This window comes from Nematostella vectensis, chromosome 9 (genome assembly GCF_932526225.1).
Source record: "Nematostella vectensis chromosome 9, jaNemVect1.1, whole genome shotgun sequence".
NCBI classification, from domain to species: domain Eukaryota; kingdom Metazoa; phylum Cnidaria; class Anthozoa; order Actiniaria; family Edwardsiidae; genus Nematostella; species Nematostella vectensis.
The window spans coordinates 5,670,047-5,698,019 of record NC_064042.1 but is presented as its reverse complement, the minus strand read 5'-3'; the positions used below and the strand labels follow the sequence as shown (position 1 = coordinate 5,698,019).

Sequence of the window (27,973 nt, the reverse complement as noted above, 5' to 3'; positions counted from 1 at the left end):
TAGCGAAACCCATCACCTAGTATTGATTTCCCGCTTGGCTAGTACTAGCGCATCCCGACTCCAAGCAATAATTTTCCGCGTAGCAAGTAGTAGCGTAGCCCCAACACCCAGCGATATTTTCCCGCGTGACAAAAAACATGTATTCTTAATGTGCTTTAAATTACAAATCTCAATTTTACAAATATATACACTTCTGTTTCTAGATATTTCTCGATACAAGCATCCCATGATATCTAGCGAAGCAATAGAGCTTGTCTCTATTGATAACAACATTACAAATAAATCGCTCTTTCAAACAGAGAGGTAACACGGAGCTACACCAATACAATAATTTACCTTATTTAAAACTCTATTTTAGAATGAAATGGCTCCCTCATACAGAAAGATGTGTTGAACTGAAATTAAGCACACATTATTTACAACTTTATAATAGAGTAACATCGTCCATTTATACACTATGATAAGTTGACCTTCATTTAAGCTTTTATTATTTACATCTTTACGTGAGAGTAACATCGTCCATTTATACGCTTTGATATGTTGAGCTTCATTTAAGCCCTCATTATTCACAACATCACGTCAGAGTAACATCGTCGCCGACTAAGATAAATGCCCCCCAGTAGTACGGGTGGCTGTATTTGTCTTTGTCGGCGATTGTGTCGCGGATAGTCTGTTGGAGACTTGCACTAGCAGTCCGTCCGCTGACCAGGTGGCGATAAAAACGCTTCATGAAGTAAAGCGTAGCCTCATCGCTGATCTGCCATAGTGTGGCAAGAACAGAGCGCGCTCCTGCAGCGAGGAACGCTCGGGTGAGTCCCATTACACCCTCGGCTCTGATCTCGCCTGTACCGCTATGGCAGCAGCACAGCACAACAAGACGCGCGTTGATTTGGCACGAGTAGATCTCCTCCATTGTCAGAAGAAAGTCTTTGGAGGGGGCGATTTCGTCATGTGGGCGTGGTCCAGGGGCTACTAGGATTTTCCCTGTCCTTGCGTTGCCATGCGATGCGATATGGACTATCCCGACACCCTCCTTGAGCTTGGCAAGGATCGCATTCTTTGTTGCTCGCTCTTCCATCAGACAAGTCACATCGGGCAGAAGATCGCGGATCATTTTTGCTTCTTCACTTGCCTTAGGGAGACCTGCAAATGTATCACTGAATGGCTTGACCTTAAGTTGTCCGAACTCATCGGGCCACTCAACGTTCACATTAGATCTCGGGTTGGCGACAACCAGCACACTCTGCTTGCTGTGTTTGTGTTCAGGACACTCCCTCAGCAGCTTGAGGGTAGACAGCGATGGGCCAGTCCGGATGCGTTTTCGCTCAGCCAAGAATCTCCCATCGGGGTCTTTCATGGCCCCAAATGGAATCATGAAAGTGAAATCTTCCGGAATGAACACCACTTCAGGCCCAGTGAGGTGATCCTCAATTGGAGAGATCAGCAGTCGGTACAACACTTCTAGCGGGTCGTGGTGTATGGGTGTCTCGGGACCGCTTGGTAGGAGTGGTGTACACGTGTCATCCTCGTGCTCCTGCGGCACTTTAACAGAGGGGATTGCATCGCTTTCTTGTGGTATCCCTGTGGCTTGGCTCATTGGAGCTTGGGTAGGTAGTTGAGGTTGATTCTGTGTACCACCAGTAGCCTCACTATTTGTCGAGCTTGTTTCAGGGAAGTTCCCGTCTTCACTGTTCTCGCTTGGCTCGGCTCTGACCTCAGTCGACTTGCGACACCTTTCAAACTCGGTAGCTGTTCTCACGCCTCGTGCTAACACGGTTGGCTGCCATGACTCATCACCGTCGTCATCGCAGCTCAATCTCAGGGATCTGTCTTCAAACGATTCGTCACGGTTTAGACGAACGTGTGCATTTGCCTCTTTTACCATCCTGTCTATGTAGTCTCGTAACCACTCTAGCTCTTTTCCATTGATTTCAGACTCGACGCTTGAGAATATTTCTTTTGGTACCGATTCGGTAACCAAGGGCTTCCCGCTTGCAAGTGTAAACAAATGAAGCCATTCTAGTGACAAGCAAATGACAACAAACGACGTATTGTCTTCACTGATTAATGAGCTTGTAAAGCGTGTGTCCTCGTCACTGGGGGCATTGCTTTCTAGTCCATATTTTTTCTGTAGGCTATCTTTGAGAGCGCGTGATCGTCCTTGTTCGCTTGCTAGTAACGCCTGTTCTGGTTTCCCTAGTATAATAGAGACGTCAAAAACTTCACGATATGTTATGATGTAAGTCTCTATAACGGTAATTTTCAATTTTTCGCGGCTTCCAAGGTTCATAAATACTAGTTCAAAAAGCCGTAAACTCTCTTTTAAACTCTTCTCTGCCTCTGGATGCTCCGACATATCCAGATACACCATACCTATGTTGTGCCATGTTTCAGCCTGACGAATCACGTCACCGTGTTTTTGAAAAAGAGCTAGTGCAGACCGGTAAAGCTCCATTGCTTCCACAGAATTATCAATTAGAGCAATATTAGCAATGTTACAATATGCGGAGGCTTGACCGCGCTCTTTCCCAAACTTCTTGAATATACGTAACGCATTTTTGTAGTTCATCATAGCTTGACCATTGTCACCGAGGGAATAGAACAAAACACCGATGTTGTTATAAACACCTGCTTTTTTACGCTCTTCCCCGAACTTCTCGTATATACATAACGCATTTTTGTAGTTTTCCATGGCATGACCATTCTCACCGAGGGACTTGAACACCTCACCGATGTTGTTATAAACAGTTGCTTGTTTAGGCTCTTCCCCGAACTCCTTGTACATACATAACGCATGTTTGTAGTTCTCCATGGCTTGACCATTGTCACCGAGGGACTTGAACACATTACCGATGTTGTTATAAACACCTGCTTGTTCACGCTCTTCCCCGAACTTCTCGTATATGCATAACGCATTTTTGAGGTTCTCAATTGCTTGATCTTTGTCACCGAGGGAGTCGTAAGCACAACCGATACCGTTATAAACAGCTGCTTGTTCACGCTCTCCCCCAAACTTCTCGTATATACATAACGCATTTTTGTAGTTCTCCATGGCTTGAACATTGTCACCGAGGTAGCTGTACAAATCACCGATACCGTTAAAAACAACTGCTTTTTTACGCTCTTCCCCGATCTTCTCGTATATACATAACGCATGTTTGTAGTTCTCTATTGCTTGACCCTCGTCACCGAGGGACTTGAACAAAGCACCGATACAAAAATACACATCTACTTGTTTACGCTCTTCCCCGATCTTCTCGTATATACATAACGCATGTTTGTAGTTCTCTATTGCTTGACCCTCGTCACCGAGGGAGCAGTACGTATTACCGATTTTGCTATAAACATCGGCTTGTTTACGCTCTTCCCCGACTTTCTCGTATATACATAACGCATGTTTGTAGTTTTCCATGGCTTGACTATTGTCACCGAGGGACATGAAGACAACACCGATATTGTTATAAACATCTGCTTGATCACGCTCTTCCCCGAATTTCTCGTATATACATAACGCATGTTTGAGGTTCTCCATGGCTTGACCATTGTCACCGAGGGAGTAGTACGCATTACCGATTTTGTTATAAACATCGGCTTGTTCACGCTCTTCCCCGAACTTCTCGTATATAAATAACACATGTTTGAGGTTCTCCATGGCTTGACCATTGTCACCGAGGGAGCTGTACACAGCACCGATGTTGTTATAAACATCTGCTTGTTCAAGCTCTTCCCCGAACTTCTCGTGTATACATAACGCATTTTTGTAGTTCACCATGGCTTGACCATTGTCACCGAGCTTGTTATAGGTACGGCCCATCTGATAATAACATGCCGCCTGCAGCCCTATGCTGCCTATTGCTTTTTCAAATTCTAGTACCGTTGAGAAACATGCCAGTGCTTGGTCAAACAGACGCATCTCACGATACACCTTACCCGCAGCCCAATACACCGCCACCATCATCTTACTGTTTCTTAGCAAGAAGGCGATGTCGTAGCACACCTTCAGTAACTGAATCTGCTGGGCTGGCGTAAGCGGACTGATCGCCATCCCCCATTTCAAGAGGAACAAGAAGATGACGGGCAGGTTTGGCCACACCCTTTGTACCCTCTCCCACGCCACGCCCCAGTGAGTGAAGGGCTTGTCCTCATTATCCATCTCGCTGCTGGAGAAACTCTAGAATTCTGGATGAAAAGAAGAAAAAATATAGAAATAAAACTGGTAATGTATTATATATTATTATCGAGGAGAAGATTGAAACAATAACATATATATATACAATCAAACATTCTACTGTAACATTCTACTGTAACTCAAACGAAAAGATATATTGAGTGTCACGTGACAAGTATAACGCAAGCAACAAAACTTGTAACTTTTATACTGATAAAGCTGCCAACGAGGAGCAAGTCAGTTTCAACTTGTAATTATGAGGATTGGGATTCCTTTGTTTTGAGACAATAATAAAACCTTAACAGTCACTGAGTGAATTGTGACGTGCAGATTCCACAGAAGTATGAAATTACTTACTATAAAAGTATTGACTCCTGAAAAACAGGCTCGACGTATGCAGACACTGGAAATAAGCTTGTCTTGGACACACACCAGTTATTCAATTGATTCGGTTGAAGTTCGGTTCGACGTATGCCTTAATGGAGATTTTCTGTTGTGAACCTTTCAAAAGAATAAAGAACAATAGTTTTTGCTTGAAATAATTTTCACAAGGTTCACCACATAAGATTTGTTTAATAAGCCATATTTTACACATAACTTGTATTTAATTGCTGCGTGACAGTATAGTTAATAATTATTTGACTTTCACAAGGTTCCCCACATAAGATTTGTCTAATAAGCCATTATTTAACACATACTAATAAATCCTAAGTCTCATATTTTTTTAAACAAATATTAAAAAAGGTTTGCCAGCATTGAGCTTTAAGTGTATTTAACTAGCAAAGGTCGCATGCGTGATCTGCACAATTGGCATCATGCTAGCCCGGTCGCAGATTTAGATCCCACATGGATCTAAGCTGTGGTTTAAAGCACTTCGTTCGAGTCGAAGTCGCCCTACAGTTTATTGCCAATGAAGTTTAACTGAGGCAAACCGGCTATGCCATGCTGACGAATCCTAAAAACGACAAAACAGCTGTCCATGGCTGCCAAACTGCACGGGTAATAGACTGTGCTAGAGTCCCGTCTTGGCCAGACTGGTGCCAATGTGTGTATGCTTGTGTTCTTCAAAAGTCCACTTCAATAATGGCAGAAAGTTGGGTCTGACTTCCCCAAAGCAGGCGCGTACACAGGAGGGGGCGCAGGGTGCACGTGCACCCCCCTTGGAGGCCAAAAGTCGGTCATTTCTTACTAATGAATCTTCAAATATTATGCTTCTTCCATATGACACCTATGACTGCACATCCCCTTCAGCGAATCCTGGGAACTAGCTCGCAAACGCTTACTACATGTACACACTTCGGTATATTTTAACTATGGTATTAGGTCCCTCCGACAAAGTGACCAGCTCGTTGTTACAAAAGCCTTTTAAAACGGTTTTAAAACATGGAAAGGTACGAAAATCTCACCACAGGGTACCCGCAACCTTTAGATTTCTAAAAAAAAGAATTGCTCTTTATCTATGGATCCGCTAATGGTACCGCTGGGCACCGGTCTTAATATTAATTACCATCTCATAGGCTATAATTATACCAAATTTGGTGCTTTTTTCCGCTGTGTATAGATTGAGCTCTTTTTGTGCTCTTAGTGACCCGACTATTAGCAAGATTCCATTATATTTTTAAAACATATATTTTTAAAACATAATCTGATCATGAATTGCTATGCCATACCAGAGGGCGAATTTCTAAAAAAATATAAGGAATTTAGGGAGTGTTCAATAAATGATTTTTAATCAAGACACCTAAAAATTTCAGAGCCCCCGTTTCATTGTAAACATTGGTTTGCAGTGCCCCCCTTTCAGAACCTCAAAATTTTCAGAGCCCCCCCCCCCCCCCGCTTTACGACTTCAATAAACAAATAGGTCTTTAAATGTGGAAAAGGAATACTGGAAAGCTGCCCTCCTTGTCCGAGTTGATGATCCAGTCAAGTTCATCATTATTTCTGACTTCTTCATAACTTTCACGTTTCTGCCTTCATAATTTCATATTTTTTTGCTTGTAAAATCATGTATAATGGTGCAGGGTTGTGTTTGCAGGGATTTTTTTCCTCAACCAGTTTTTTCAGGAAATTTTTTTTTCAAAAATCGCATGTCCTCCCCTTAGAAGTCGCATGGTCCGCACCTAAGGACGCCTGTGAAGGAATATACATTTGAACATTTAAGAGCTACTTTAAATTTTGGAATTGTAGGAAAATAAGAGTTGAGGTTGGTATTTCTTTAAAAATACCTGAATATGGAATAAAAGTGATATAAAAAAGAAGATGCGAAAGTGAACATAGAAAAGAATTTTCTAAAACTTTATTTAGAAAACTACTAGCTTAAAGAAATTCCAACTCCCTTAACCCTATTCAGACCGGGCTTTTTGAGGCTTCCTCTGACCGGGGGGGGGGGGGGAGGGGGGCTCTTTTGGCCCACCATCTGTTACTTTTGAACCATTGGAGCTATCATGACCAAATTTTCAAGAGTCATTATCTGACAAAGAGGAACAATTTAATTAAGTAATAATTTAAATATCTTTCCCAAAAATGTTTTTTCTACTTTTTATTTAAAATAGAGGAAAATAAAATTTTGCCAAATTTAGATGTTAGTTTAAAAAAAAAAAAAAAAAACGAATTCTAGCTAATTATGTGACATCGGCATCCACCATCTTGGATCCGCCATCTTGGATTTAATGAAAGTTATTTATTTTAAAAAACTGGGTGGCAAAATCTGAAGCTTTTTGACAATATTTAATCTTCGTTTCAAGCTGTATTAATGATTTCAGGTGGCTATGAATGTTTTTGCTATTTCTACAAGCACAATTTCGAGAGGGCAAAAATAACACCACAAGTTATTTCAAAACTTGGTATAAAACGTTTATATGAAATGGATTTAAGTTGAGCCAACGTATTAATAGTTTATTTTAATGACTTAAAGCGTTTTGCCTAATTTTCATTAAACCTATGTCTCAAAACTTGGTTACTATGGTTACCAGGGTACACATATCAAAATTTTGTTTACACCAAACTGATTCAATATAAATTTTAGGAAAAGTCGTCAAATTTCAATGCTCTAGCCCTACTAGTTCAAAAATTATTACAGATCAAAGGTGCTGGGGGGCCTCAAAAGCCCCCCCCCCCCACCCCGGTCTGAATAGGGTTAAACCTGCTAGCAGGCTCTAATTTCGGGATTATACGAAGAAGTGAAGCAGGAAAACTTTTCTATTGAATCGCCTGTTCTTCCCTTTGTACTTTGCAACCCGTTCCAATTCGGCTACCGTATTCACATTACAGCACATGCCTGTGCATGCTGGTTATATCACAGGTAGCCCAAGCTCAATGTGTGTATGAATAAATTATAGTGGTTCACGTTTACAGTAAACATATGGGATTGAAATAAGCCGTTCACTTTACTATGAAATAAAATCGTAAAACTCTCAAAAATATTCTGACCTGACAGTGGAGTCTTAAATGTGGTCAGGGTGAGGTTTGAAGCAATTTGGGCTTGCATTTCGAGAACAACGTAACTCATTCGACTTGGAAGCGAGTAAAATAAGCACACGAGGCTTAAAGCCGCATTGTCACCAGTTTACTTCCGGAGGTCCGACGGAAACCTCAACCGTTAAAAGACAAAATAATCTATTAAAATCCGAGATATTTAACAGGCCATCCGCTCTGAATTATCATTCACATCCTCAAATAAACTTCCAATAGACACACTGCTTCCAATATTTTGAAATATTTTTCGCGTTTTCCGTTAAAAATCATCGGATATTGTTACGTAATCGACCGGAAGTAAACTGGTGACAGTGCGGCTTTAATTCTCCGATTCTCTTAGAATACATAATGACGCAAATTTACTGAGTCATACCGCAGTAGAAAAAAAAGTAAGCCCTTTCGCTAGAAAACATGTTCCTACTCAACAATATTACAGTATAGATCATGTCCTTATCCACGATTTCAATGGCAAATCGACTAAATGTTCCAAGGTTTCATGCCCTTAGCCACGAATTCATTGCAAATCGAGTAAATGTACCTTGTTTAGAATTCATGGGAAGTCGCGTAGATATTTGTAAGCTTCCGCCCAAATAACACTGTGTTTAGTCTTGTAAAGACTAGATGTCGCCGCGTGTATTGAAACTTTCGCAGAGAGAAAGCCGAGTGGATATAGAGGCACAGTCGACTTGGAAGCGAGTAAATATAATAAGCACACGGGTGCCGAATTCTCTTTGAATACATTATGACGCAAAATTTACTGAGTCATACCGCAGTAGAAATAGAAGTAAGCCCTTTCGCCAGAAAACGTGTTCCTTCTCACCGACACTACGGTATAGATCATGCCTTTATTCACGATTTCAATGTAAATAGAGTAAATGTTCCTAGGTTTTATGCCCTTTAAGCCACGAATTCATTGCAAATCGAGTAAATGTACCTTGTTCAGAATTCATGGCAAGTCGCGTAGATATTCCCAAGCATCCGCACAAATAACACTGTGTTTAGTCTTGTAAAACAATTCCACTCACCGTTAGAAAACTGAGATGATATCGAGCCACTGTTGACTTGAAATTTCGGGAGTAGAAATGAAGAATGATAGCTAGAGCGTTCTCAAGGCAAGTAATTACGCCAGCGAAGCAGATTTTCACTTTCGAAAGGTTGTTACACCCCAGCAGTTCCCAAAACTGATGACCTCATAGTATGAATATAGGACTCAATAGCGATGGTACCATGCATGGGATACATTTTTTTCACTGCAATTTTTTTTTTCTTCATTGCGGTCCGGAAAAAAGGCGTTTCCATTTTGCTGTTTTTCGCGCTTGCGTTTCACTGATTCTCTAGTGTTGCGCTTTGGTTTTAACTGATTCTCTCTAGTGTTGCGCTGCACTTCACTGATACTCATTTGTGTTGCGCTTGCATATCCACTGATTCTCACTTGTGTTGCGCTTGGGTTTCACTGATTCTCTCTAGTGCTGCTCTTGCGTTTCACTATTCTTTCTTAAGGTTGCCCTAGCGATTAACTGATTCTCAATTGTGTTGCGCTTGCATTTACCGATTCTCACTTGTGCTGCGCTTGCGTTTCACTTATTTTCACTTGTGTTTCACTGATTCTCACTTGTGTTGCGCTTGCGTTTCTCACCGATTCTCACTTGTGTCGCGCTTGCGTTTCACCGATTCTCACTTGTGTTGCGCTTGCGTTTCACCGATTCTCATTTGTGTTGTGCTTGCGTTTCACAGATTCTCTCTTGGGTTGCGCTAGCGTTTGACCGATTCTCGATTGCGTTTCAAATACGATCAGTGGTGCTTGTTTTGTATGGATTTATGGTTACTACTTTTTTTTCTTAGTTATTACAGCTTACCCTAATTGACACTAATTTTGGGGCAATTTTCTTTGCTCGATTTTATCACAGACCCAACTTAATCATATGAAATATCGCTGGGATATGGTATTGCTTTTCTGTAATTTGTAAAATAACATTAACTGGCAATCAATAATGCAGTGTCTCTTGTAGTTCATATCTTGTTCACTTAGCTTATCAATTTGTTGCTAAACTTTGGTGAGCAAATAACAAATTAACCCTATCTTAAATGTCTATGGCTTTCATGCACATATTTGTGTGTGCCACCTGGGCTTTAACTGTTTAATGGTTACTGCTGCATATCGCCACCATCGATTGTTTTCATCTCTCGTCACCTGCTCACCACCATCATTAAGCTGCGCCAAGGAAGGTTAGCTAACACTAGTGAACCATGTTTTCCTCATTCAAGCCCCCCCCCCCCCCCCCCGCCCACCCCCTGTCAGCGTCTGTTAATAGAATACTGTAGCGTGAAAAATTGTGAGAAATGTTTACCATTGTCCAACAACAAGCCATACACACCTCAAGTGGCACGTGACGGTAAAGTTTTGATAAGTCAACTTGAGGGCTGGTTTGCACTGCAGTAGCGGATCTAGGGGGGGGGCTAGGTGGTTTAACCCCTCCCCCCCCTTTAGCCTTCCAAAAGCAAATTGTTATGTGAAGAAAATACATGTCCCTATCCATTCCCTTTGCTGTGTTTTTAACGAGGTGCCATGACAATAGAGACGTTAGAGTACCAGCACAAAGTGAAAAAATATTTCTAAGCAGCGTCCCGATTGGTGCACATTTCATCGATAAAATTGGTATTCGTGTCTGGTGTGAGTCAGAAAGCCAAAAAGCCCCCCCCCCCCCCCCCCCCCCACACACACACACACACACTTCAACGGAAAGTTACATCCGCACTAGACCCTCCACTGGATGTTGTAAGATTATCATAAGGCAGTAAGGGGTCAGGAAGGTCAGACACCCCCCTCCCCCCCCCCCTGTATAAAAATGCCAACTCTACCTTCTAGTCCGATAGAATGTGTAAAAAAGGAAACTCAGTAGAAATAAAGCTACGAAACCAACTCCCCCTCCCCCCTCCCCCTGAACAAGGTAGAATTTGAACATTCCGTCACCATTATATGCTGTAAATACTTGTTTTAGGACCCTTGACGCTTTAAGGCTTGTTCTCACGAGCGATGGAAGTGTAAGCGGAGACGGAAGACGGAAGTGCCTTATGTCGCGTGAGAACCGGCTCGACATAAGCGCAAGAAGAACGGGAAGGTTTGATAATCTTACGTCTCCGCTTACGCTTACGTCGCGTGGGAACCAGATCGGCGTAAGCATAAGCGAAACATAAGAATAAATTAACCAAACTCGTCGAGGAGGAATGGACACTAGACTACAAACTGAGCATGCGTAAAACCTTGCGCTTACGTCGAGCCGGTTCTCACGCGACATAAGACTCTTACGTTTCCGTCTCCGCTTACACTTACGTCGTCGTGAGAACCAGCCTTTAATTTTTAGAGTCGGGAGGAAGAGGCGTAAATTATATGCGCGGTACCCATTTCAATATTTTATTCTTATATCTTAAAAAGACATAAGCTCGTATAAATAGCTGTCCTGATTGGTTAAGAGTATTTCAACTTTGAACTCGCGTCAAAGCGCGCCTCAAGCACGTAAAAGCACAACTCAGAAAAAATCCAAAACATTTCAAGTACACTGACAGCATGGTATGCAAAAAACACTACAATAATAATACATCTATGTCCTACCCAAGTCTTCTCATTTACAATCGCTTTAAGCAAAGTTCTAATGCAAATTGACCAACTTCGTCACTAGAAGAACGATCGTCTTGAAATACGAGACAGTGTTGTGGATTGTATATTACGGCTCAGACGCAATCCCAGACATTCCGCGGTAGAATTGGAGCAGAGTGCAACCCGCCATGCGCCATTTAGCCATGATTATTTGGTTGGCTGTACTGACCGTCTTCCCTTCGCTCGGTAAGACATTTCAAGATCATTCAAAGTATGGTATATAACAGCCAAGAAGTAGTTTTATGGGACATCTTTGGCGTATCCAGATAACAGATACAAATTTATGCTCTCTTCGTAAAATTAAGTAAAAATGCCCCAAAATGTGTTAGAGATCATATGTATAATATTTAACAGCACTTATACCGTGACAACCATGTTTTTTAAAACATTAACGCTTTAAAATGTTATGCGTTTAAACTTCTATGGAAGTTCTCGTTAAATATTCGGAGCTCCGAAAAAGGGGCTTTCTAAGAGGGGGGAGAGGAAGTTCGGGTGGTTGTAAGAGGGCAATGGGAGGAGGGGGGGGGCTAAGAATTATGTACAATGGCTCTGAAGTTGTGTTTTTTAATGCGATTAACGAAATGTTACCGATAAGACTTACTAAAATACGGCTGGTTGCCAAATGGGATCAAGCACAACGTCTTGGTGCAAGCTAAGCTTTGTGTAAACCTCACAGGTCCACCAGTAGTCTCGCAAACAACACCATACCCAGCAAGAGAACCAGCAAACATGACGATGGCTCCAACAACAAGAGAACCAGCAAACATGACGATGGCTCCAACAACAAGGGAACAATTATAACCAAACATGACAACAAGTAAGTCTTGATATTCTTTATGTTACGTTCTCTTGAAAAGAAATTAAAGCCGATCTCCCTTCTCAATAACGCTGTTAAATAGCTTCCAGATGCCAAAAGTTAAAAATACCCATGGAAGGTAATCCTTTCTCATGCATTAAATCTGTAGTATGTTATAGTAAGTTGATGATGATATTTGTACGCACGTTACAGTGCTTCGTGTTGAGAATATAAAGACGAATTCTGTGACTAATCCTTTACTGTCGCAAAAAGTCGATGCAAAGAGTCATTTCATTTGCTAAATCCACTTGGATCAAAGTGAAACTCAATCCATCCTACGATAGAAACAGCTCCATTATTTTACTAGCGTATCAATATATACAAGGGGAAATAATATTTCCAAATTGACGAGAGTTTAAAACAAAAAACAAACAACTATTGTATAGATTAATTATTATATGGAAGATATTTCTGATAAGCCCAGAACAGCCCAACCCGGCCGTTTGGCTTATCTGCGTGGCAAAGTCGCTATGTTGAATACTAATAAGTCAGTACCGTAGCAGGCCTCGGAATATTGGAGGGGCACAATACAGAAATATTAAGAAATTATCGGGAGACACAGCACGCCCATGCTGGTCATTTCCTTATAATTTTTAAATTGTGTGTGTGAGGGGGGGGGGGGAGGGGACATGTGCCCCTAGTGCCCATCCCCCCTACGTATAAAAAATATCTCTCTAGAAAATCTTAATTATGCTCTGCTATTCCACAGTCCTTCCCAATTCCATCGGAACACCATCTCCAGCAAGTAAGATATGAATCAGCGAGGGCTTTCCGGGGCCAGAGATAAATTATGCTCCAGGAAATAAAACTATGACTAAGGGATCTTGTAAAGATAAAAACATTCCAAAAAATAAATAAAAAAATGTATGGAGGAGCCTCCTATCCCCTATCCGTTTTTTTTTTAATAAGCACAATATTTAAAAATATATATAAGAAAGTCATCATGTATATCAAACTGAGATGAAAATAATAAAAATAAAAAACACACTATAGAAAATATCAGAAATAGCGCAAAAATATAGACCAGCATTTTTTTTTTCGATTTTCCAATTTGCCTTTTTTTTTCGAGTTGGCCCTTGACTTAACCACCTACTTCCGAAGTTTTCTAGGATTTTCATATCTTTTATCTTTACAAGATCCCTAAGAAAATATCATCACGACCAAGGCAAAATGCTACACTGTTGATAAGCGGTATAAGACTGATAAGAACAATAAAAACAATGAAGAGAGCTCGACGTTTGAATTGGCCTCGTGCTTTTTGTCGTGTGACACGACTTGGTGCGGCCGTGCGCAGCGTCGGGCCGAACCTAATTGATTCAGACATCCAACTGTTAATGTGCCCAATCCAAATAATTAGATTCGGCACGGCAGGAGCGCGACAAATAAATTGGGCCGCGTCACGCAAGCCGGATCAAAAGACTAAAGAAGGCCAATCACGCCGCCTTTTTACGCTACCGCTCAATTGGCGAGTCACACAAAGCACCCATTTCCATCGGCTTATTCAAGCAAGCAAGATATTCTCAATCAAATATCGTCAATAACATATCAGACTTAATTCGTAGATTGTTATTTTAAAAGGTTCCTTGCGAATAAACCGTTGTATTTTCAATGATAAACAATAAGAAAGGGGTGGGTGATTGGCATTCTTAAAGAATGTCAACCGTTGCTCCTATCTCTTCACTTGATTTGGCTTTACTATGACCAAATGCTTGTAGGCCGTCTATATCTGACTCGCTCGCGATTATCCGGGACTTTTACTTTGAACGCGAAAAATATACTTCAAGTACGCGCGCGTGTAACATGTCGCGAAAAAGATTGTTTCTTGTGTCTCTCCACATGTAGAGTGTCCACAAGGCAAAGACCAGGAGAGATAATCACTCTCAAGCGATGTGCTCATTCCATTATTTGTGAAGAAGAAAGAACACTGTGTATCATGGCCGAGAGACTGGCAGGGGGGGTCCTAGCATCCTGCTCTGCTGGGTGTTGCCGCGGAAGTCTATGCAATGTCGGTGACGCAATTCCCAGTCAACCTACAACAGGTCGGTGTTGCACTCTATCTAGTCATGAAAGTAACGTGTGCAATTGTTGTAATTCAACGCCCCAGTCTTGCCTAAATAATTCTGTGCTATAGTAGTAATGCAATTCCAAGTCAACCAAGTACAGAAAGCCAGTACAAATCTCTCATAACCTTGCGCCTGACCTCCTCACTTTTTATAAAGTATTCTGTTAGCATTAGCGAACTAAAAGGGGGGGGGTACGCAAGGTGCTGGCCAAATCCACCCCCACCCCCTCCCCCTCAGCAAACGGACTCACCCCCCCCCCCCGACTGTTAGAGGTGCACCTGACGGTGCCCCACCCATGTAACTGAGACCCCTTTCTCTTTTTCGTAACGTTGTTTATTTATTGATGATTTGTAGATGCATCAACCTTCGATCCAACAACGCATCCACCGAGCAAAGGTAAGTGTGGTAGTGGAACAGCCAAGTATTGACGACTTTTGTTTTGATCTTAATTTCTCGTGAGAATCTTTCACCTTTGCTTCATGAGAGACTCGTTATCCTAAATCACAATAACTACGTAATAGTTACTGATCAAGGTTAAACTTTTTATTTGGTATCTTGCAGCTAGTCGATATAATTTTCGTGATCAAAGTTGAGGAGTTATATTTGTTTACCATAACAAAAATAACCTTCAACAAAAAACAGTCGCTGAATTCAAACAATACTTAAAGAAGACTGTTTGTGTGTTTGTTGTTAACTACACCCATTGCAGAGCAAGATGGTATGTTGTCGAACTTCGCAACATTACCCAACATGGTGCACATTAAGCACAGCATTGCTGTTCTCAGTAATGTTGTGTGTGTTTTTCAGCAATGTTGGCGGTGTTTCCACGGGACAGCACCGGTGCAACATTGCTGGAACAACTTGTGTATTCGACCACAATCCAAAAGATGCTTCCTTGGTGTTACAACAACACTTTATTACTAGAAACAGCATTTTTCGTAGCCGCCTCCGCAAACATCTTTATTTCCTTTTTGGGAATCCTGTGGGAAAGAAGAGGGAAATTTACTCGTCCCAGTCTCCTTTCCTCAACACAGGAGCCCTGTCATCTTGAAAGAAATCAATAAAGGAGATGTGTGTGGAGCTACATTTTCCTCTGTAATACTGCGTTATTTGTACCTTATGTTACGACACGATAAGGATTCATATTCTATGTGAAAATAAAAACTGCATTGATATCCTCTAAAAAGGGACAGAAAGAAGGGGAAACCATCGGGATTTTTTTCGAGTAAAATCGATAAACAGCCCGTCAACTTGTTTCCCTCTTTGGTGAATCTGACAAGGGTTACTTCTTTTTCAACATCATCATTTTAAATAGCTATCCCAATTTTTCTGCCATTCAACAGTCAATTCGTTTATATATTTGATTATATACTAATACCCTTTTTTTCTTCCTATATCTCGGATATATGGCGGCTCACATCTTCGAAGACACAGCCTTGGTGGCCTTGGGTGTTATCGAACAGACGGTATACAAGTGATCACTTTGTATCATTTGACAGAAGGCCAATAGAATTTATCATTATGCACAAAGGTTAAAATGAAGCAGTTTCAATCAGTGTATTTAGGATGTACAAGATGTACAAGCCTTTGTTTAATAATATGTTCATGATGAAGAAGAAAAACGTTTGATTTATTTATTTATTCTTCTGTAAAAAAAAAAAAAGTAAATTCCACTGTGCTTGTTACGAGAATCTATAAAAACAACACAATTCCTCGGCTTTTACTGCAACTCAATATGTGTGTTTTATCTGTTATCGCGAATAGACATACGTACCAGTGGTCCTGGGGGCAGGAAGGGGGAGGTAGAGTTGTGGGCTCTTTCTGTGCTGGTGGGGAAGGGGGGGCCTGGAGATAAGGATACCGTGAATTATCTAATAAATGCCCCCTATCATAAGAACGCCTCCTATCTAATGAACGCCCCCCCTCCCCTAGGCTTACAAATTTGTATTGAACGCCCCTCTCTAACAAACGCCTCCCCTCCTTACCCTCCCTCCCAGCCTAAAAACAAACGACATAGGAATTCCGGTGATATAAATTCAAATTCAATTGCCCTTTTGCTTAATCTTAATGTGAAGAAACGCTTGCTACGAAGGTTATAATTTAACGTGATCCTGATGACTGGGACTAGAACCCCAATGCACTTGGGTTTGTTATATTTTCATAGTTTGTAAAGTACGCCCCTCTCTAATAAACGCCTCCTACCTATTGAACGCCCCCCTCGGACCATCGACGCCCCGGTCGTTTATTCGATTATTTACGTTGCGCATGTTTTTTGTCACTTGACATCGGCAGGGATTTTCGCTACTTTAGTATTTAGCAAGGGGAGGGGGGGAGGAGGGCTCTGATTTTTTTTGGGGGGAGGATCTTATTTTTTTTCGCATGTCTAAAGGAAGGGTCCTAATTTTTTTACATCTCTAGGGGGAGGGTCCTATTTTTTTTCAACAAATATTTCGTGTGGAATAGTTCTTTGCTCCATCACATAAACCTCAGCATGGAACTCATTAATCTGCACAGTACTGTCTCTTATAGTTGTGTCACTTTACGAGTCAACCATTAACTGGCCGTTGTGCAATTAACATGTATAATTTCTTAGCATCATTCTAAAAGTAATCGTCAGATAAATGCTATAGAAGGGACATGGAGTAGGATTTATTACAATATGGTCCAATTTCCTCCGTTGACTTTGACGAGTCACTTAAATGGCCGAGAGTCAGGTGACTTTTTTTCCTTCTAAAGGCCCATGACAGGCGCGTACACAGGGGGGTCCGCAGGGTGCTCTCACCCCCCCCCCCCCCTACCCCCTTGCGGCCTATACGTGGGTGATTTCTTATTAAAGAATCTTCAAATACTACGCTTTTTCCATATGATACCTATGACTGCGCACCCCCCTTCAGCCAATCCGCTTGTATGTGTTGAAGAAAAGAAAGAGGAAGCCAAGAAGGAGGCTGAGCGACAAAAAAAGTTTGAAAAAGTATGACAACTATGATTGGGTACACCCAAAAAGAGATGGAAAGCCCAAGGAGCTAAAGATGTCGGCCCTTAGTCTATACATAGAGAAGGAGAAGCTCAACTGCTAGAAGAGGATGTTGGAGGGCGATCAAGTCGATGCCATCACCTTTGCACGGAGGACTGTAGCGAACGCTAGGGCCAGAAAGTGGCGATTCAGATTAGAAAACGTAGCGATGTGATAGGTCAGATAGTGATGGAGAACTTGATAATTCGGAGAGTGACTGATATAAGGGTGACAGACAGGAAACGCTATACAATTGTTTCATGGTTTCCGCTAGATAATCTGATAAAATGGTAAAAAAATATCAACAAAATGTTTTAATGGTACAAGCGCTCATCGTCGTCATTAACATCCTCGATCATATCTGTTGTGCTGCAGTTTTCGTGCATGGAGAAGATCGACAAGCCATTTTGTTTGTGTATTATCTATAGCATCAACCTTTATCAGGTTGACAATCTGGATTTAGTCGCATCTTGGAAAATGTTGTTCCTCCTGAAGGGGGGAGGCAATTAATTTTAACCCTTACTTTTACCGAACTTCTCACGCCCCCACCCCCCTAAAATAAATGAACTTTCCCTTAGTGAGTTTATGGTACTTAGTTGTAGTGAGTTGTCTTGAGTTTATCCGTACCTAGAGTATTTGTTTTGTTATTTAGCGTCTTAGAGAGTTTCTCAAGGTTTCGTTTTTTCCCAATTTCCCAATCTACGGAAATGGATGCTTTCTCGCGCTTTTTAAAGTCATTTAAATTTTTTTAAAGTCATTAAAAAATTACTTGATATTTTAAGTTGATAACCAGGGTCGGATCTAGCTTTTTGCCAAGGGAGGGGGGGTTGACCCATCATTATTATTATTTTACCTTCGTAACCATTTTGGAATGAAAAGATGCAATGAAAATAATGGAAAAAGACAGCCCAAGGGGGGAAGGGGGAGTTTAAAACCCTAACCCTTCCCCCCCCCCCCCCCCCCCGCAGATCACAAACGATAGAGACGACATGTGTGGACGGTACCGGGTTTACTTGGTCGCTGATACAAACGCTACTTTACCAAAGTAATTTTAAGATGAAGATGGGGTATCGTACCGCATCCCTTTTGTATGCTTTCTAATGACGGCAAGCCCAAACAAGAGACCTTCACCGACACCCCGAAAAACATTTAGTTTCGTTTGGATAAAGGTTCTCGGCCAATGGGTGTTCGAAGGAAGACATTCCAACACAGCAATACCAGTGGGTTACCCTTAGACTTGCCGTGACCTACATAATGATTATACGATTATTGTTGACTTCGGAGGTAACGCACTTCATGCTTACCGAACAAGTGCGCATGACAATCTTCATGCGTGACCACAATGATTGACAACATCCCAATCATTTTTGCACTTGCTTCCTTAATACCAATTCTGGCTATACCAGAATTTCACTAGACCTTGACGATACCTAGAGTTACCTGCTCCCGAAGTCAAAACCAACTTTCTACCGGTGGTTGATGAATACGGAACGGGCATAGGTGCTCGATTTACGATTCACGAATATCTTGAAAACAATATGGACCCGCCTACAATTGGGGAGGGGCCAATTCCCGTTGACTCATAACTAAACAAAACGCATCATTAACCCCCGGCATAAGTTGGCGGTAAATGGACAAAAATGCTAAAGTTATAAAAATAGCGAAACCCATCACCTAGTATTAATTTCCCGCTTGGCTAGTACTAGCGCATCCCGACTCCAAGCAATAATTTTCCGCGTAGCAAGTAGTAGCGTAGCCCCGACACCCTGCGATATTTTCCCGCGTGACAAAAAACATGTATTCTTAATGTGCTTTAAATTACAAATCTCAATTTTACAAATATATACACTTCTGTTTCTAGATATTTCTCGCTACAAGCATCCCATGATATCTAGCGAAGCAATAGAGCTTGTCTCTATTGATAACAACATTACAAATAAATCGCTCTTTCAAACAGAGAGGTAACACGGAGCTACACCAATACAATAATTTACCTTATTTAAAACTCTATTTTAGAATGAAATGGCTCCCTCATACAGAAAGATGTGTTGAACTGAAATTAAGCACACATTATTTACAACTTTATAATAGAGTAACATCGTCCATTTATACACTATGATAAGTTGAGCTTCATTTAAGCCCTCATTATTTACATCTTTACGTGAGAGTAGCATCGTCCATTTATACACTATATGTCGAGCTTCATTTAAGCCCTCATTATTCACAACATCACGTGAGAGTAACATCGTCGCCGACTAAGATAAATGCGCCCCAGTAGTACGGGTGGCTGTATTTGTCTTTGTCGGCGATTGTGTCGCGGATAGTCTGTTGGAGACTGGCACTAGCAGTCAGTCCGCTGACCAGGTGGCGATAAAAACGCTTCATGAAGTAAAGCGTAGCCTCATCGCTGATCTGCCATAGTGTGGCAAGAACAGAGCGCGCTCCTGCAGCGAGGAACGCTCGGGTGAGTCCCATTACACCCTCGGCTCTGATCTCGCCTGTACCGCTATGGCAGCAGCACAGCACAACAAGACGCGCGTTGATTCGGCACGAGTAGATCTCCTCCATTGTCAGAAGGAAGTCTTTGGAGGGGGCGATTTCGTCATGTGGGCGTGGTCCAGGGGCTACTAGGATTTTCCCTGTCCTTGCGTTGCCATGCGATGCTATATGGACTATCCCGACACCCTCCTTGAGCTTGGCAAGGATCGCATTCTTTGTTGCTCGCTCTTCCATCAGACAAGTCACATCGGGCAGAAGATCGCGGATCATTTTTGCTTCTTCACTTGCCTTAGGGAGACCTGCAAATGTATCACTGAATGGCTTGACCTTAGGTTGTCCGAACTCATCGGGCCACTCAATGTTCACATTAGATCTCGGGTTGGCGACAACCAGCACACTCTGCTTGCTGTGTTTGTGTTCAGGACACTCCCTCAGCAGCTTGAGGGTAGACAGCGATGGGCCAGTCCGGATGCGTTTTCGCTCAGCCAAGAATCTCCCATCGGGGTCTTTCATGGCCCCAAATGGAATCTTGAAAGTGAAATCTTCCGGAATGAACACCACTTCAGGCCCAGTGAGGTGATCCTCAATTGGAGAGATCAGCAGTCGGTACAACACTTCTAGCGGGTCGTGGTGTATGGGTGTCTCGGGACCGCTTGGTAGGAGTGGTGTACACGTGTCATCCTCGTGCTCCTGCGGCACTTTAACAGAGGGGATTGCATCGCTTTCTTGTGGTATCCCTGTGGCTTGGATCATTGGAGCTTGGGTAGGTAGTTGAGGTTGATTCTGTGTACCACCAGTAGCCTGACTATTTGTCGAGCTTGTTTCAGGGAAGTTCCCGTCTTCACTGTTCTCGCTTGGCTCGGCTCTGACCTCAGTCGACTTGCGAGCCCTCTCAATCTCGGTAGCTGTTCTCACGCCTCGTGCTAACACGGATGGCTGCCGTGACTCATCACCGTCGTCATCGCAGCTCAATCTCAGGGATCTGTCTTCAAACGATTCGTCACGGTTTAGACGAACGTGTGCATTTGCCTCATTTACCATCCTGTCTATGTAGTCTCGTAACCACTCTTTTCCATTGATTTCAGACTCGACGCTTGAGAATATTTCTTTTGGTACCGATTCGGTAACCAAGGGCTTCCCGCTTGCAAGTGTAAACAAATGAAGCCATTTTAGTGACAAGCAAATGACAACAAACGACGTATTGTCTTCACTGATTAATGAGCTTGTATAGCGTGTGTCCTCATCACTGGGGGCATTGCTTTCTAGTCCATATTTTTTCTGTAGGCTATCTTTGAGAGCGCGTGATCGTCCTTGTTCGCTTGCTAGTAGCGCCTGTTCTGGTTTGTCTAGTATAATGGAGACGTAAAAAAGACAACGATATGTTTTGATGTAAGTCTCTATAACGGTAATTTTCAATTTTTCGAGGCTTCCAATGTTCATAAATACTAGTTCAAAAAGCCGTAAACTCTCTTTTAAACTCTTCTCTGCCTCTGGATGCTCCGACATATTCAGATACAGGATACCTATGTTGTTCCATGTTTCAGCCTGAAGAATCACGTCACCGCGTTTTTGAAAAAAGGCTAGTGCAGACCTGTAAAGCTCCATTGCTTCCACGAGATCATAAAATCCAACAATAGCAGCAATGTTACTATATGCGGCTGCTTGACCGTGCTCTTCCCCAAACTTCCTGAATATACATAACGCTTTTTTGTAGTTCATCATAGCTTGACCACCGTCACCGAGGGAATAGAACACAATACCGATGTTGGAATAAACACCTGCTTGTTTACGCTCTTCCCCAAACTTCTCTTGTATACATAACGCATGTTTGACGTTCACCATGGCTTGACCATTGTCACCGAGGGACTTGAACACAGCACCGATGTTGGAATAAACATCTGCTTGTTTAAGCTCTTCCCCGAACTTCTGGTGTATACATAACGCATGTTTGTAGTTCTCCATAGCTTGACCATTGTCACCGAGGGACTTGTAGACTATACCGATACTGTTATAAACATCTGCTTGTTTACGCTCCTCCCCGATCTTCTCGTATATACATAACGCATGTTTGTAGTTCTCAATGGCTTTACCATTGTCACCGAGCGACTTATACAATAAACCGATATTGTTAGAAACATTTGCTTGTTCACGCTCTTCCCCGAACTTCTCGTATATACATAACGCATTTTTGTAGTTCACCATAGCTTGACCATTGTCACCGAGGGACTTGAACACATTACCGATATTGTAATAAACATCGGCTTGTTTACACTCTTCCCGGAACTTCTCGTGTATACATAACGCATTTTTGAAGTTCACCATGGCATGACCATTGTCACCGAGGGACTTGAACACAACACCGATGTTGTTATAAACATCTGCTTGTTTACGCTCTTCCCCAAACTTCTCGTATATACATAACGCATTTTTGAAGTTCACCATGGCTTGACGATTGTCACCGAGGGACTTGAACACAGCACCGATATAGCTATAAACATCGGCTTGTTCACGCTCTTCCCCGAACTTCTCGTATATACATAACGCATTTTTGAAGTTCACCATGGCTTGACGATTGTCACCAAGGGAATAGAACACAGCACCGATATTGCTATAAACATCGGCTTGTTCACGCTCTTTCCCGAACTTCTCGTATATACATAACGCATTTTTGAAGTTCACCATGGCTTGACCATTGTCACCAAGAGAATAGAACACAGCACCTATACTGTTATAAACATATGCTTGTTTAAGCTCTTCCCCAATTTTCTCGTATATACATAACGCATTTTTGTAGTTCACCATGGCTTGACCATTGTCACCGAGGGACTTGAACACATCACCGATGTTGTTATAAATATATGCTTGTTTACGCTCTTCCCCAGTCTTCATGAAGGCGTTTAGTGACTGCTTGTAGTAGTCCAGTGCCTTGTTGTAGTTATGAAGCTTGTTATAGGTACTGCCCATGTCATTATAACATGTTGCCTGCAGCCCTATGCTGCCTATTGCTTTTGCAATTTCTAGTACCGTTGAGAAACATGCCAGTGCTTGGTCAAACAGACGCATCTCACGATACACCTTACCCGCAGTCCCATACACCGCCACCATCATCTTACTGTCTCTTAGCAAGAAGGCGATGTCGTAGCACACCTTCAGTAACTGAATCTGCTGGGCTGGCGTAAGCGGACTGATCTCCGTCCCCCATATTAAGAGGAACCAGAAAATGACGGGCAGGTTTGGCAACACCCTTTGCACCCTCTCCCACTCGGCCACGCCCCAGTGAGTGAAGGGCTTGCCCTCATTATCCATCTCGCTGCTGGAGAAACTCTAGAATTCTGGATAAAAAGAAGAAAAAATATAGAAATCAAACTGGTAATATATTATATATTATTATCGAGGAGAAGATTGAAACAATAACACATATATATATACAATCAAACATTCTACTGTAACATTCTACTGTAACTCAAACAAAAGATATATTGAGTGTCACGTGACAAGTATAACGCAAGCAACAAAACACATGATTTGATCTTTTATACTAATAAAGCTGCCAACGAGGAGCAAGTCGGTTTCAACTTGTACTTATGAGGATTGGGATTCCTTTGTTTTGAGACAATAATAAAACCTTAGCAGTCACTGAGTGAATTGTGACGTGCAGATTCCACAGAAGTATGAAATTACTTACTTTAAAAGTATTGACTCCTGAAAAACAGGCTCGACGTATGCAGACACTGGAAATAAGCTTGTCTTGGACACACACCAGTTATTCAATTGATTCGGTTGAAGTTCGGTTCGACGTATACCTTATTGGAGATTTTCTGTTGTGAACCTTTCAAAAGAATAAAGAACAATAGTTTTTGCTTGAAATAATTTTCACAAGGTTCACCACATAAGATTTGTTTAATAAGCCATATTTTACACATAACTTGTATTTAATTGCTGCGTGACAGTATAGTTAATAATTATTTGACTTTCACAAGGTTCCCCACATAAGATTTGTCTAATAAGCCATTATTTTACACATACTAATAAATCCTAAGTCTCATATTTTTTTAAACAAATATTAAAAAAGGTTTGCCAGCATTGAGCTTAAAAATATTAACAAAGGCATTTTTGACATACAAGCCTGCACATGCCGTTAGGTTGCCTAGTTCTTACATGGAGCATCACTGTGCTAGCGTCCCGTCCTGGCCAGTCCATACATACTCGCAAGGTTAGTTTGGCTATCCGACGGAGTCTCAAACTAGCAAAGGTCGCATGCGTGATCTGCACAATTGGCATCACGCTAGCCCGGTCGCAGCTGAAGATCCCACATGGATCTTAGCTGTGGTTTAAAGCACTTGGTTCGAGTCGAAGTCGCCCTACAGTTTATTGCCGATGAAGTTTAACTGAGGCAAACCGGCTATTCCATGCTGACGAGTCCTAAAAACGACGAAACAGCTGTCCATGGTTGCCGAACTGCACGGGTAATAGACTGTGCTAGAGTCCCGTCTTGGCCAGACTGGTGCCAATGTGTGTATGCTAGTGTGCTTCAAAAGTCCACTTAAATAATGGCAGAAAGTTGGGTCTGACTTCCCCAAAGCAGGCGCGTACACAGGGGGGAGCGCAGGGTGCACGTGCACCCCCCTTGGCGGCCAAAAGTCGGTCATTTCTTACTAAGGAATCTTCAAATATTATGCTTTCTACATATGACACCTATCTGCACATCCCTTTCAGCGAATCCTGGGAACTAGCTCGCAAACGCTTACTACATGTACACACTTCGGTATATTTTAACTATGGTATTAGGTCCCTCCGGCAAAGTGACCAGCTCGTTGTTACAAAAGCCTTTTAAAACGGTTTTAAAACATGGAAAGGTATGAAAATCTCACCACAGGGTACCCGCAACCTTAGATTTCTAAAAATAAAGAATTGCTCTTTATCTATGGATCCGCTAATGGTACCGCTGGGCACCGGTCTCAATATTAATTACCATCTCATAGGCTATAATTATACCAAATTTGGTGCTTTTTTCCGCTGTGTATAGATTGAGCTCTTTTTGTGCGCTTAGCGACCCGACTATTAGCAAGATTCCATTATATTTTTAAAACATATATTTTTAAAACATAATCTGATCATGAATCGCTATGCCATACCAGAGGGCGAATTTCTAAAAAAAAATAAGGAATTTAGGGAGTGTTCAATAAATGATTTTTAATCAAGACACCTAAAAATTTCAGAGCCCCCGTTTCATTGTAAACATTGTTTTTCCGTGCCCCCCTTTCAGAACCCCAAAATTTCCAGACCCCCCCCCCCCCGCCCGCTTTACGACCTCAATAAACAAATAGGTCTTTAAATGTGGAAAAGGAATACTGGGAAGCTGCCCTCCTTGTCCGAGTTGATGATCCTGTCAAGTTCATCATTATTTCTGACTTCTTCATAACTTTCGCGTTTCGGCCTTCATAATCTCATATTTTTTTTGCTTAAACATGTAAAATGGTGCAGGGTTGTGTTTGTAGGGATTTTTTTCCTCGACCAGTTTTTTCAGGAAATTGTTTTTTTTTTTCAAAATCGCATGTCCTCCCCTCATAAGTCACATGGTCCGCCCCTAAGAACGCCTGTGAAGGAATATACATTTGAAAATTTAAGAGCTACTTTAAATTTTGGAATTGCAGGAAAATAAAAGTCGAGGTTGGTATTTCTTTAAAAATACCTGAATATGGAATAGAAGTAATATAAAAAAGAAGATGCGAAAGTGAACATAAAAAATAATTATCTAAAACTTTAGTTAGAAAACTACTAGCTTGAAGAAATTCCAACTCCCTTAACCCTATTCAGACCGGGCTTTTTAAGGCTTCCTCTGACCGGTGGGGGGGGGGAGGGGGGCTCTTTCGGCCCCCCATCCGTTACTTTTGAACCATTGGAGCTCTTATGACCAAAATTTCAAAGAATCATTATCTGACAAAGAGGAACAAAATGATATATTGTGTTGCCAAAGCAACACAATATGACGTGATTATGACGTCATTTAAGGACATATGGTCCTTATCATAATCAGTTAGTATTCAAAAAGCGACCAATATCCTTAAAAAATATTGTCTTTGTGACGTCACGATGACGTCACTTAAGTGAGCAAAAACGAGCAACATTTCTGTTTTTGTTAGATGTGTATTTCTGTATGTCTTTTTTCGATAATCTTGCAGGTAGACATATATTATTAGTGACACTGTTTTCATGACAACACTATATGACACCTGTGACGTCATTGATTGGTATGGTACCTTTAATATAGCATAAGTTTGCAACTGGACTCTTAATTAAAGTAATAATTTAAATATCTTTCCCAAAAATGTTTTTTTCTATTTTTTATTTAAAATAGAGGAAAATAAAATTTTGCCAAATTTAGATGTTAGTTTAAAAAAAAAAACAGCGAATTCTAGCTAATTATGTGACATCGGCATCCGCCATCTTGGATCCGCCATCTTGGATTTAATGAAAGTTATTTATTTTAAAAAACTGGGTGGCAAAATCTGAAGCTTTTTGACAATATTTAATCTTCGTTTCAAGTTGTATTAATGATTTCAGGTGACTATGAATGTTTTTGCTATTTCTACAAGCACAATTTCGAGAGGGCAAAAATAACACCACAAGTTTTTTCAAAACTCGGTATAAAACGTTTATATGAAATGGATTTACGTTGAGCCAACGTATGAATAGTTGATCTTAACGACTTAAAGCGTTTTGCCTAATTTTCATTAAACCTATGTCTCAAAACTTGGTTACTATGGTTACCAGGGTACACATATCAAAATTTTTTTACACCAAACTGATTCAATATAAATTTTAGGAAAAGTCGTCAAATTTCAATGCTCTAGCCCTACTAGTTCAAAAATTATTACAGATCAAAGGTGCTGGGGGCCTCAAAAGCCCCCCACCCCCCCCCCCCCCGGTCTGAATAGGGTTAAACCTGCTAGCAGGCTCTAATTTCGGGATTATACGAAGAAATGAAGCAGGAAAACTTTTCTATTGAATCGCCTGTTCTTCGCTTTGTACTTTTGCAACCCGTCCTAATTCGGCTACCGTATTCACATTACAGCACAGGCCTGTGCATGCTGGTTATATCACAAGTAGCCCAAGCTCACTGTGTGTATGAATAAATTATAGTGGTTCACGTTTACAGTAAACATATGGGATTGAAATAAGCCGTTCACTTTACTATGAAATAAAATCGTAAAACTCTCATAAATATTCTGACCTGACAGTGGAGTCTTAAATGTGGTCAGGGTGAAGTTTGAAGCAATTTGGGCTTTCATTTCGAGAACAACGTAACTCATTCGACTTGGAAGCGAGTAAAATAAGCACACGAGGCTGAATTCTCCGAATTCTCTTAGAATATATTATGACGCAAATTTACTACCGCAGTAGAAAAAAAAAGTAAGCCCTATTTGCTAGAAAACATGTTCCTACTCAACAATATTACAGTATAGATCATGTCCTTATCCACGATTTCAATGGCAAATCGACTAAATGTTCCAAGGTTTCATGCCCTTAGCCACGAATTCATTGCAAATCGAGTAAGAATTCATGGAAAGTGGCGTAGATATTTGTAAGCTTCCGCACAAATAACACTGTGTTTAGTCTTGTAAAGACTAGATGTCACCGCGTGTATTGAAACTTTCGCAGAGAGAAAGCCGAGTGGATTTAGAGGCACAGTTGACATGGAAGCGAGTAAATATAATAAGCACACGAGTGCCGAATTCTCTTTGAATACATTATGACGCAAAATTTACTGAGTCATACCGCAGTAGAAATAAAAGTAAGCCCTTTCGCTAGAAAACGTGTTCCTTCTCACCGACACTACGGTATAGATCATGCCTTTATTCACGATTTCAATGCAAATCGAGTAAATGTACCTTGTTCAGAATTCATGGCAAGTCGCGTAGATATTCCCAAGCATCCGCACAAATAACACTGTGTTTATTCTTGTAAAACAATTCCACTCACCGTTAGAAAACTGAGATGATATCGAGCCACTGTTAACTTGAAATTTCGGGAGTAGAAATGAAGAGTGATAGCGAGAGCGTTCTCAAAGCAAGTAATTACGCCAGCGAAGCAGATTTTCACTTTCGAAAGGTTGTTACACTCCAGCAGTTCCCAACAATGATGACCTCATAGTATGAATATAGGACTCAATAGCGATGGTACCATGCATGGGGTACATTTTTTTCACGGCAATTTTTTTTTCTTCATTGCGGTCCGGAAAAAA

General features: G+C 41.4%; 3 protein-coding genes across 9 annotated transcripts in view; 1 reads left to right on the top strand and 2 right to left on the bottom strand.

Annotated features, from left to right (window-relative positions):
• LOC5504906 (tetratricopeptide repeat protein 28) overlaps nucleotides 1–27,973 on the bottom strand; it is a 93,988-nt gene that overhangs the window by 35,463 nt on the left and 30,552 nt on the right. The gene's annotated exons all lie outside the window — the stretch shown is intronic.
• LOC5500091 (tetratricopeptide repeat protein 28) lies at nucleotides 141–27,854 on the bottom strand. Of its 7 annotated transcripts, XM_048732037.1 has the most exons (4): nucleotides 8,668–8,814; nucleotides 4,526–4,669; nucleotides 540–4,179; nucleotides 141–464 (listed from the first exon to the last, which is right to left on the bottom strand). In XM_048732037.1, exon 3 carries the CDS (start codon nucleotides 4,151–4,153, stop codon nucleotides 575–577), a length of 3,579 nt encoding a protein of 1,192 aa, XP_048587994.1. In that variant the 5' UTR covers nucleotides 4,154–4,179; nucleotides 4,526–4,669; nucleotides 8,668–8,814; the 3' UTR covers nucleotides 141–464; nucleotides 540–574. The 7 variants fall into 7 exon arrangements, with proteins under 7 accessions (XP_048587994.1, XP_048587993.1, XP_048587992.1 ...); XM_048732036.1 differs by lacking the exons at nucleotides 4,526–4,669; nucleotides 8,668–8,814 and adding exons at nucleotides 23,414–23,557; nucleotides 27,712–27,854 and having other exon boundaries at nucleotides 141–4,179; XM_048732035.1 differs by having other exon boundaries at nucleotides 141–4,179.
• LOC116613810 lies at nucleotides 13,966–15,950 on the top strand. Its single transcript, XM_048732060.1, has 3 exons — nucleotides 13,966–14,192; nucleotides 14,571–14,612; nucleotides 15,024–15,950. The coding sequence occupies exons 1-3, from the start codon at nucleotides 14,087–14,089 to the stop codon at nucleotides 15,278–15,280; spliced, it is 405 nt and encodes a 134-aa protein (XP_048588017.1). The 5' UTR covers nucleotides 13,966–14,086; the 3' UTR covers nucleotides 15,281–15,950.

Excerpts from the sequence above, each read along its gene's own strand:
- LOC5500091 (XM_048732036.1), bottom strand. The coding sequence starts at position 4,153 with ATGGATAATGAGGACAAGCCCTTCACTCACTGGGGCGTGGCGTGGGAG.
- LOC116613810 (XM_048732060.1), top strand. The coding sequence starts at position 14,087 with ATGGCCGAGAGACTGGCAGGGGGGGTCCTAGCATCCTGCTCTGCTGGG. Across the intron at positions 14,193-14,570 it reads TCCCAGTCAACCTACAACAG|ATGCATCAACCTTCGATCCA; the intron begins GTCGGTGTTGCA and ends GATGATTTGTAG. Across the intron at positions 14,613-15,023 it reads AACGCATCCACCGAGCAAAG|CAATGTTGGCGGTGTTTCCA; the intron begins GTAAGTGTGGTA and ends TGTGTTTTTCAG.